This window comes from Phalangium opilio, unplaced genomic scaffold, assembly GCF_054372755.1.
Source record: "Phalangium opilio isolate 3A_F unplaced genomic scaffold, DU_Popi_V2 ptg000024l_1, whole genome shotgun sequence".
NCBI classification, from domain to species: Eukaryota; Metazoa; Arthropoda; class Arachnida; order Opiliones; family Phalangiidae; genus Phalangium; species Phalangium opilio.
Genome location: NW_028324155.1, coordinates 5,249,471 through 5,261,616, shown reverse-complemented (window position 1 = coordinate 5,261,616; position 12,146 = coordinate 5,249,471). Strand labels below are relative to the sequence as shown.

The following is a 12,146-nucleotide window of genomic DNA, read 5'->3' as shown; positions in this document are numbered from 1 at the left end:
CCATGTTTCAAAAAGAAAATATAAAATGTGTGTGTAGCAAAGCGTATACGCCAATTTCTCTCCTTTTAAGAAGAAAGGTGTCGAAATTTTTACGTCAACAAGGGCTAATTCTAATTCCTTAAGGCAACCAATGAATAGACTCTCCCAGCAGCTTCCCAAAACCCCTGATAAACATTTAAGAAGCGCGAGAGAGAGAAAAACAGTGTAAAGAAAAGAAAAAAAAATACTTTTAAGGAGTTTAATTATTTTTTGTGTTCAAGTGAAGAATGCAATGAAGGCAAAGGTCTTATTAATTTCCCCCAATCTCTCTCCCAAAGATAAACTCGGGTGAAAATAGCTTTATAGGCTATATTAATTCCTTTATCTTCGTAACGTTTCCTTTTCTTTTTTCACCAGAATTGATTGTTATTTCAAATTAATTCTCGCGCTGAGAGCGAAACGTAATAAAGTACAGAAAAAAAACCTCCTCTAGCTTCGACGACGCGAAAGCCAAGATAAATAAAACCCCCGTTTAATTAAGACCTATACAACGGCCAAACCCATTGCTTGAAGAAATTTGTCTTCTTTTCGAAGGCGTATTAACTCCTATCTTATAATTATGCTAATTAGAAAAACTAATTTATATTCGTTCATTCATTTTCTTTATTTCTTTCTTTCATTCGTTGGGATAAAGCTGGCCGTTAAAATAAATACTTCTAGGGGGGCCTAGGTTTGTTTTCGTTTGACTTTTCAGCTTTTGTTATGTATATAAACCAATCCCTTATTCTTAAAATAAGTCAATTCGATTTGGTTCGGTTCGATTTGACTTTCGTAGTTGAAGGCCAAGACGCAGACAACAGCTAGGCCTAACCAAAGAATAATATACTTGTACTTGAGAGTATCAGGCCTGATACTCACTTACAGCCTAAAAAATAGTGAAAAAAGTGACTAACCGTATTAAAAATAGTAACTGAAAAGTGACTAAATAGTGATTAAAAAATATCGCTAATGAACTTTTCAAAGTGGAAAAAATACTGATATAATGCTGTTACAGCAATATTTCTCATTTATAACAATTATTAATCACATTTTATGACTTTTTTATGGCAATTGGCCATATGTCTAATCAGCGCCACTAGCGGATGGTCTGAGAACTACTCCCATAGAGACTAGGTATATTTAAGCGGGTTTGCAGAATTTCCGCCAGGTGGCTCGAACGCCGCGCCATCTGACGGAAATTATGCAAACCCGCTTAAATATACCTAGACTCTATGGGAGTAGTTTTCAGACCATCCGCTAGTGGCGCTGATTAGACATATGGTCAATTGGTTATTATTTAAAATAATAATATAGGAAGTGCAAATTTTATCACATTTTTTTCAAGAAAGACGTAATGAGATTCGATATTTTCTTGTCTATTTCTTTTTGAAATTGAGATTCGGGATTCGACGCGAAAGCAAACAATAGCAGACGATTTTAACTTTGCCCCCCCCCCCCCCAAAAAAAACACCTGCTACAGCAGTAACAGTACCGTAGCTCCCTCAGGCCTTTTCTCTCTACGAGCCTTGCGCCAGGAGGATCCTCCTGGCTTGCGCTTATAGCGTTTTCCTTTGGGTCCTCGTGGAGCGCTCCCAAGGAGCAATAAAAATTGTAGTAGTAGTTTCCAGCTTCGTTAAAGACTGTTTTTGAAGAATAGGATCTCCTAGTTTTATTCCTCCATGGGAGCGCTCCGCGAGGACCCAAAGGAAAACGCTATTAGATTGTCATCGGAAAGCACTGAAATATAGGCGGTTTCCTACAGTACACAGAACGCGTTCCCGATTTTAAAAGATAAATTTCAAGAAACCTAAAAAAAGTGATAAATAGTGACTAATTTTCGAAAAAGTGACTTTTAGTGACCGAATTTAAAAAAAGTGATTTTAAGTGAGAAAAGTGACTCAGTATCAGGCCTGGAGTATGTTTCAAAGGGGGGGGGGGTTGAGTTCGCGTTGATACAATGAATAAAGTATAAGGTAGTAAACAGTAAAAAGCGTTTAAGAATAGTTAGACTCGCAATTCACCTTACATTAAACTACAACACTCGAACACGTGGAAGCTTTTTAAGCTATGGTAGAAGAGTTCATTTCATTCCAAATACAACACTAGAAAACCTAACTTCCCAGGGCCATAACTCTACACAGACCCTTGCGCACTTTTAGTGGTAATGCATTCATAAACTGAGACACGGATCTCAAAACCCAAAAACCCAAATGAACCAAGCAAACCAACCAACGAACGAAACAGACAATACACCTTTTTTCACACTCGGGGTGATCCCCACTATAGCAATACCTTTTTTTCAACATAGAAACCTGGCGGGGGTATTCTTGAACAATTCTAAAGAACTCTGGGATGTTCTGAAGCAGACTCGGTGCAGTCATGGAGTGAGGTTAAAGAGAGTGGGTTCTGGTGCATCCCTAATTTTTTTTTCCATTATTAACGAATTCGAGAGGAGTCTGTATACTTCTTTAGTTCTGCCCCTGAGACAGCAATCGAAGTATATACCACCACCACCATGCACCAAAGGAAACCGGGGTGTCAAAACAAGGTTGAAAACCACGCCACATACAATACTAAAAACCCTTATAGAATAATGCCTTTTGCCCTTCTTTTTTCTTTGGAGCTGCCGATATAGAGGCATTGAAACAAAAGGTTTTCTTTGTGCCAGAAACCAATACAAGGAGAGAGTGTATGTAGTGACTATATACCGAATTTGAAGGGGAAAAGAAAAAAATCTATAGAACACAGCCACGGAACGGTGTCGAAAACAGTAGGAGCACGCGGTGGATGGTTTTGGTAAAAGCTATGTAAAAAGGTTCGGGATGGTGGTGTGATGGTGTATACACCATGAGGGAAGCTCGAAGCTAGCTGCTTCAATAAGGACATGTGAAGTAAAAAAACGGGACACATCTGTTCTTGTAGTTTACAAGAATAAATAGCGATGCCGGGGATATGTACATCGTCAAAAGATTCTCCAAAATTTGCATGACACTAAAAACATAACTGATGTTGCCGTTCATTCGGTATAGGTGGTCACGTAGTAAAATTTGAGTACCAAAACTATACCACCGTTATGAACACTACTAATTTTAACATTTGAAGTTTTTCCATGATGCCCTATAGACAATTTGACCTCCACCCCAAAACCATAAACAACGAAATGTGCACTGAGGGTTCACATAAAGGTCAAGGTTTACAAAAAAGGTCACTCCAGGCTATCTATATAAGAGGCAATCTAAATTCAGCAAGAGCGGAAAAGTTAAACATCTTAGTAAGTAAGTAAGTAGGGGGGTAAAGAATGGTGGACTTAATTGCTGCCCAATGTTAACTGGGGAAGATAGCCGCAGGAGGGACGAAGAGGTTCGTCCGTTCTCTTTAGGTTTTCTATCAAAGCGCAGCCAGGACTCTGAGTTTGTGTGGAACGTCTTCTTAGCAAGCGCCAAGCCATCGAGAAGAGAGAGGCATGGCGCAGGGGAGAGCCCGTGAAGTTGTAAACCCAAAACTGTCGGCATTGCAAGCTGCCCAAATGTTCCCTTGTTTATATAAGGCCAATTAAGACTGAGGGCATCTTAGCTATAGGAGTTTTAAGGCTTGCTTTAGTGGCAACGTCTTCTTCCTTTGACTAAGGAAGTTCTGATGAAGAAGGCCTAGGAAGTATAGGAACAGGCGCAAGCTTTTTTATCGTAGAAACGATGAAAATTCATCCAAAAAGACGTATCCCGTGGGAATGGACTGGATAAAAGGCCTCGGGCATGGCTAGCTAAGCTTTGCAAGTGTATGTTTGCTCTTCGCCAAGGGATGGTATATTACCAAACGGAGGGATGCCGGAGGATGTGAAAGATCTATAGGATTCTATGGTCGTGATAACGACATATAAGGAACGCTTGTAAAATAAAATGTAGGGCAAAATATCATATTTCTACTAAACTAATTACGCTTACCAACTACAATCATCATCATGTTAATTAAGCTGACTCAAATTACATCAGATAATGTCGATCTACATGGAAGACATCGTAAATTAACCGAAGTCGATACCTATATCGAATTTTACTAGAATCGATACCGATTTTAACCGATTATTTAAATTCGGCGCGAAATAACCGATTATTTAACCAAATGAAACCGATTTTTACCGAATATCAACCAAATTTTACCTATTACTAACCGATAAAGTGTCATATCAGTCACCGATACCATAATGGTTTGTACCCATCACGGTTTCCGTAAATTAAATTTCTATCATTTTAAACTTCAATTTTCAAACTTGACTAACACATTTTTTTCGAATCTCACCATCTACTAAATACAGTCCAATAGACTAGAGACTCTTGTATACAAGTCTAACTAAGCCTGTTCTAAATAGTAAATCCATAGGGATTTGAACTTAATATATAACAGCACTGGTCAGTAGTATACTGACTGACCATAACTTCTTCCATAACCTATGCAGAAAAACGGTGTAACTCTTTTATAAAAGGGATACACCCAAAAAAGAAATTAGCATAAACACAGTCTACTCGTTAAACGAAACTATTCATTAACTTAGAAGCTCCATCAATATAGTATATTATTTTCTAGCATGCCAGTGCACCCCTTTTATTCTCGCCTTCACTGTGTAATAAAAACGTTTGGCAAAAAAATAAGAAAATAAAAGGAATCAACCCACGGAATAAAGAACTTAATTACATTTAAGATTCGCGGAAGCGTGGCGAATAGTTGGGGGAGTACTTCAGTCAGACGTTTCGCGAGATACATTTATATGGTAACTTATGTGAAAAATAACACCACAATGAAAGGCGGGGAGGCAATAAATCAAGTCTAACATTAAAATAGTCCATACGAAATTTAGAATAAAAGCGCGTTAAGGCGAGCGACATTATTCATCACTCATGTTACTAATTTTCCTTAAAACATTTACATAATATGAATTGATTTATATATTTCATGGAATTTTGCAGTTGTGCTTGGCCAAGTTCGGATAAAACCAGGGATAGATAAATTTTAGAAGTAGGAATGGAGAACAGAGTAATCTGGGCGCGCGTCAAAGTCCCGGACCCCCTTCCACGGGACGGGGGGTATGAAAAAAGAGGCGGGTCATAGCGACAGAGGTAAAAAGGACCGTTCTCCATTTCTACTTCTAAAATTAAATGACATAATCATAATCGAGAAATCGTCACGGTTAAAGAAATTTCGCCATATACACGTCAGAATACGTTCGTCGAAAAGTATTTAAAGATAAATTTAGATAATCAAGTCTCTAAATTAGATTAGCGAGAAGACCCTAGCGAAGAAGAAGAAACTGTGTATGTCGTAAAATGTTATTGACAAGCAAAGCCATGGATGCAACGCAACCAACGTAGATTACTTAAATTCTAAGAAATCTATCTTTATCATTGTTAATTAGGCTTAGCGCAATTCTCCGGAAAGACTCGTTCGTTAATATCTACTACTAAGTCCTTATCAAAACGAATTAAAAAAACTCAGTCACAATCAAAAGTATAATTTGAAAACAGATAAATATAATTATTCGGAACGAGACAACTTTAATTTTTTCCTTTTTAATTATTTCTCGTCCAGTCTCGTGATAGCAAATTAAAAAGGGAAAAGGGTTCGAGTGCGCGCCGAATTAATTTTAATAAATATTAAATACGTAATTAATGACATAAAACTCATTCTCGCGTGACGTCTTATGACGTCATTCCCCGGGATTTTAAAGAAAACAAGAATCTCTTCATTATAATCATCCCTAAAGGCGCAAAAGCATAAGAGAAAAAGAAAAAATAAAAATGTTACGCAAAAAAAAAGAAATGGAGAGAAAAATAAGTATAAGACCAACTTAAAGAAGCGTACGTAGGGAAGTCAATTTTCAAGAAAATGAAGAAAAGAAAAAAGATCAAAAATGAACTTTTTGTTCGAGTCAAGGTCGAGTTTTGTTCTTTTTTTTCTTTTTTTCTTTTTTTGGTAACTTGGTTTGGAAGAAGTTTTTAGAGAGGAACCACAGCGGCAAGAAAGAGAAGTGAAGTGAAATTATAGCAACAGACTCGCTTCTATTCTGGTTTTTGTTATGGATGGATGAAATGAAAAAAAAAATTATTTCTCGTATATATATAGATATATATATATTTCGAAAGATGAAAAATGTGAAGGAAGATTCGTAACGTGCGTTAGGCCTAACTTGATTTTATTTCGGCCGGCATTTTTCTCTATTTTTCAATTTTTATTATTATTTATGAAAGATAAATTTTACTGGTTTAATATGTCAAAAATATTAATGGAAAATGTCTGTCTTTGTAGACAAATACTTTAAATTTCAAGTTTTAAGTTTAAATAACATCTCTAGTACATGCGAGAGACCCTGTTCTAGAAGCCAATGAATTTTTTTACAAATTCCATATTAACCTAAACTCTTTGGAAATACGTAACGTTGCTAAGCCTAAATATTTTTTTACTATAATCACCTTTATAAATAAACCCATTAATACTTATTTGTTCTGAACAAATTTTTCTTCTGTATATTGGACCCCCAAATCGTACGATCAAAGAATTAAAACTAAATAAGTTTAAATAAGGCTTAAGCTAGCATGACATTTTGACCTCTTTTAACAACAAAACCCCTCCCCTCTACTCAAAAACAACGAAAAAAAAGGGGGGGGGGGAACAACCGAGCTAATTTCGAAGAATCATAATCTCTTTGACATTTTGAAGAGATTGGCTGCTAATACCCTGTTTCCTCGATATTACTAAAGATAACAAATCTGCTTTCATTTTTATTTTTGAAAAAAAAAAAGAAAAGAAAACCATCCCAGTAAAAAAAACATGTCGAACGAACATCATGACGTGTTCTTACATATGAATACTTCCTAAACATAAAAAAAAACGTAAATTGAAAATTCAATGAGCTTCTCTAGGGTATACATTAAAAAAGATTAAACGTAATTGCTTACGAAATACGTCCACATTTATCATTTGTAAAATCTCGGAAATTTTTCAGATATTTTTTTTTTAAATAAAATACCAAAAAGAAAAAAAGAAGTTGAATTTATTTCCTGCGCCTAAAAAACAGTGATTTACGAAGAATGCTTGTATTTTTTTCTAAGCTGATCATGGTTTGATTCCGAAACTGAAGGGAAAACTAGAGGATTTATCATTTTGGGTTTTTATTCTTTTTTAAATAAAGACAGGGTGAGGGGGCGGAAGGGAGATTATTCTTAAAAAATTAAGTTGCGTTCATTTTTCTATTTCAAGAAAGAATCGATATATCGATATCAAAAAATAGTATTCTTAAAAGATGGGATGGTATTGTCATAAATGTATCTGACATTTTCATTTGATTAGGAGCTCTGCCAGTTGCCCTTAGCAACCATTTGGTACTCAGATAGGGCGCAAGGGGAAGGGGGGGGATTTTATTCCTTTATTCCCATAGGAAAAATATATATCCTGGGTGGCTTTACTGGTATAAAGTTTTGTATAAAGGAGGCCCCATAAAACAGGCTTCTAAGATAAAAACAGTAGTAAATTGAGCGGCGTATATGTATCTATATATATTGTAGACAAAAACATTTTATTGTGGGGTAAACTTAGCCTATCCAGGGATCTTTGCGGTTTACCAAAGATTCTTCAAGAGAATTTTTCTTGATAATCATATGAATGCATTGGAAAATATTGTCGTAACCCCCTCATAAAATTATATCATATCTATAGTATAACTTTTATGACTGACTGGCTTCAATAAAAAAAGCGGTTACTGAATGAATTTGGCGCTTAATTACGTCACAAAAGTTGCATTTTCTTAATTAGGCTTAATTGTCTTGACAATAAAACGGAATAAATGTACGTATTTATAGTAAATAAATGAGGTTTTGCGGGAAAGCCCGCATTTCGGCGCGCGTATCTTGGTTTAAATATCAAAATCAATAAGAAACAAAAGGTATAAAGGTAATGACAGGCTTACCCAAAACAAATAGGAGAACGGCGAACAAAACGGAACATCTGAAACCGTTGTTAATCGTCCAAAATTCTTTCCATAAATAAGAAGCCATTTAGGTTGGTCAAACTCGAGACTCGTTTGTTTTTCAGGCCTATTTTTAGACCTTCACGAAGATCGGAAGATCCCGTGTCGTGTGCCGTGGCTTTAAACGGGCCTCGGCTTCCGATCCGAAGGAGAACCCGAAATCTCCACGCGATTAGCCCGCGGGAAATTTCCCTCCAAAATCGGCGAGAGCTAAAACTCGCGCGCCGTTCACCGCGGTATCTCCGACATTTAGGAAATTTTAAGCCGAAATTACCGTATAAAATCTTTACTTCCCGGATTACTAGACGGCCTAGAGGTTACACAAATCCACATTGTTGTAAAACAAGGAGTTTAGCGATGGGTTATTTGCATTTTTTAATTTTTAAACGCGAAATAATCGTCACGAAGCTAGCGTACAATTTGCCCGCGAAACGTTCACCGCCGCTTTTCACAACATTCTAAAAATCTTACGTACGGGAAGCCTGAGGCAACTGAACTGTGTGTTATGTTCTGAATAGCCGCGATGACCAATAAGGAGGCGGCGAAATCAAGGATAAACCAATCAGAAGACGCTTGCACGAATTCTAAAGAAAGTGTGGGCATTCTCCGCTACATATATATACTTTTCACGGTATTTTTGGTTTTATTCCGAAACTACTAGCGCCACCTATATGACATAGTCGGAAGTTTAGCAGAAAATTAATGAAAAGCCGTCAGCCCTGGATTATTTATACCTAACCCATTGTAAAATTTAATCATATTTTATTGAACTCCGATGGAAAAAAAGTACCTATCTTACTCGGGGAATGAAAAACCCACGATATTTCTTAGGAAAGAAAACTTTCTCTAATTCTTTTGGGAAATAAGAGAAAATGCAAAAGAAAGAGAAATGGTAGAATAAAATAAATGGAAATATCTTTTCTCTCGGAGTCTTTGGAAACAAGCTATCTTATTCGTGGACTCTACGCTTGATTCCCTTTTTCTAAAGAAAAGTAGAAAACCCATTTTCGAAATAGGAAAAAAAAGAGGGGGCCAAGAACTTGGGATAAGAGAGGTTTTAGTACCCATCTTCATAGAGGGACTCTCTTGTCACGGAAGAAAATTCAATTTTTCATATCGAAATGGCTCGTTGGTTGCTTTCCCCCCTAAGAAGATTGTTCAGGAGGAGAGGCCACGAGTATAAAACCTTTCTGGATGTCGGAAAATGGGTCCAAACCGAAGAGCTGGCTGGCTTGACTCGACCAAATGACGCCGAAAAAAAAATAAGAACTAAATGATATATATCCCTAACTGGGGTACGTACTACTCCTCTTCTTCTTCTACTACGAGGATGTATAGTATACATTCTTTTTAGGTCTATTTTTTTTACGTGATCCTTCGGTTGACAGCTTGTTTTGAGGTTGAGAGACAACAGGAAGCCGCAGTTTAAGTCTCTCCGCATTTTGGAGGCCCTTTATAAAAGCCCACTGTATTATGGAATATATTTTAAGGGCCCCCTCCCCTTGCCATATTTGACTTAAGTCTACTCTTGCTAGCATATAGTGTTATAAAAAATAACGGCGCTTGTCAAGAGGGAAGTTATAGTTATTTCGTGAAGTTTTCTATACCTACTTTCCCCAGGGCCTAAATCCTACGGATTTATATTGTCTATATTCTAAATAGACATATTTTTCCATCCATGAATAATTCAGTTTAATTATAGGCCTAACTTTAACCAAACTTTTCTCTCAGTTAGTCTTCGGAAAATATGCCTAAAATTAAGTTTAGTATTAAGAAAAAAAGGTACTGAAAGTTTAAGGGGTTGCATTAACTAATCTTGTCCAGTCACGTTTCAAGTTTTGAAGTTTTGTTTGTCCATATAACAATATTAATTAATGATATAAGAAACGTCAACACTTCAACAAGCAATCTTAAAAACAAAAGTGATAGATAAAAAACAACAAAACGATCAATTTCCGGCTGGGCTTCCTCCTTCCTCTCCATCTCCCTCTCTCTCCCACTCCTTAGAACAATTTAAAAAGACAGAAAAACTTTGGAGGGAAAAATCACAAAGAACAATCAGCGTTAATGCGTTTCCTAGAAAGAAGATGAGAAGGTATATGAGTTGGGTCATCTCCCCCACGAATTTGGCTTTGCTCCTCAAAACGTACTGGAGGGGTTTCAAAGGGGTTCAAGTCTCTCGTCGAAGCTTTAGCTTGTTGCTCGTATAGGATGAGAGAATGCGTTAGGCTTAGGTAGGCATATACCCTTTAGGTTTTAGGGTTTTCTTTTCGGGCTTTAATCGAGGGAATACCGGAATTTTCGATCTAGCGCGAGAAATTAGAACACGGTCGGTTTCGCGCCTTTTTTTTCAGAAACCAGAAGTCTATCCACGATTCCAGGAAAAAGCGGGAAAACCTTAATGTTGGATAAGAAATGTTTCAGAGTGAAAAAAGAAGCCGGGGAGCAGCAGCATGCACGCTTTGGGAGTTAAAGAGTTGTTCTCACTTTTTTCTTAAGGAGTTTCCTATTTCCTGGGCCGTTTCCCGTAAACATCGGGGGAACTTCTTCATCCCTCCCCCCACGAAAAGAAAGAAATATAAGAAGAGGGTGCTAATGCTTTTTCACCAAAGAGCGTGAGGGGAGAAGATTGGTATTTTTTTGGCCTTTCTTTCTTTCTTTCTAGGCACTTTACAGCCATTACAAGACCGGGAACAATTCCTTGACTTCGAATTAAGGATCAAGAGAATGGAAAAAACAAGATGATTAACACTATACTTTAAAGTATCACACTGAGATGGTGCTCAAACACTCCAGGTGATAAGACGACAATCTGACCCTCATAGAAGTCTGTTTATTATTAGGTTAGGCTTAAGCACTCTAATGGGGTTCAGGTTGTCATGTGGCCTCAGATCATTTACCTCAGGTTTCAGAGCAGACCAACTTTACAGTTCACAATTCAATACTCAACCTGAGCCTGTTTTGGTTGAAGCAAAACGCTGGATTTACACGGAATTTCGGTCCAGAGGGTAAAGAGAAGATGAGGAGGTTAATCTCGAAAGAAAAACAAAATGGAATTTCGCTGAGAACGGATTTTAGTTAATACGAAACCTCTCCAAGCATAGGGAGATTGCGACAATGCATATAATACACCCTCTTAAAAATATTCAACTTAACTTTAACGAGAAAATCGCGTTTTCCAACTTAAAAAACATATAGGATCAATAACAAAGCAACGTATATAACAACCCGTCCAGTTAAATAGCTCTAAGCTTACCCCTTTCCCCGCCTACCGCATCACGAAGTTATTTAATCTGCAAAGACATTAAAGGGGCTAAAAGGCCATAATTCCTCATGGAAGCAATTTTATTCCTTCGGAGAGGACTAGCTGGTTTTCCTCATCCCTTTTCTTCTCCTCCTCTCTCGCTACCCATTTAAAAATAACGCATTAAGGAAAGGGCGGGAAATAATGCGCCGGCCAGATTTCAATACCCATGCCGAGTTCCTTGATAAAACCAAGGATGAAACGAACGGTAACAATCCCTGAATGCTACCAAATGCATAACGAAAACTTGTTCGTTGTGAGACAGTTAATGAAGTTTTGAAAGGGGAGAGAAGACAACAAGGAGAAAAATTGCAGAGTATCGTCACGCGTTGCCAGTGGAAAAGTGTTGTAAGTTGGGGGACTTTATGTGGCGACAAGGTTTCAGGGGCAATGAAGCTCAACTGCACAAACCATATTCATTAACGCTCAAATATTTAGTAATTAATTTATTTAATTAATTCTTGTTTCATGATTTGATCTATAATCCCTTGCTATCTGCTTTAATACTTTAATTTTAATCCGCACCATCGTATTAACATTCTTTTTGGCAACAAGTTCAAAAAGAAAAAAAGAATTGTTGGAGACTGAGACCTGAACTGAGACTTACTATGTTATGCCCAGGTAATCATGAGGCAACCTTTCCTTTATTACCAGAGATTCTTCAAACAAAACCCTATCTTTCGGTTTAAGTGCAGTTAAAAATTTCATTTGGGAAAGGAATGAGAAGAAACCAATAAAAATCTTCCCTCTCCGTACCATCTTTGGCCCTTTGGTTCCCGGAGTGCACGAGTCCAATCCTCTTTTGTTAGG

At 37.2% G+C, this 12,146-nt stretch overlaps 1 protein-coding gene across 4 annotated transcripts in view; it reads right to left on the bottom strand.

Moving 5' to 3' along the window:
• Window positions 1-8,508, bottom strand: part of fra (neogenin protein frazzled) — a 63,069-nt gene extending 54,561 nt beyond the window's left edge. For all 4 annotated transcript variants that reach the window (XM_089868129.1, XM_089868131.1, XM_089868130.1 and 1 more), the window contains exon 1: window positions 7,973-8,508. In XM_089868129.1, the coding sequence (XP_089724255.1) occupies window positions 7,973-8,060 (88 nt within the window). In that variant the 5' untranslated portion in view covers window positions 8,061-8,508. The remainder of the gene's footprint in view (window positions 1-7,972) is intronic.
• Window positions 8,509-12,146: the final 3,638 nt, after the last annotated feature.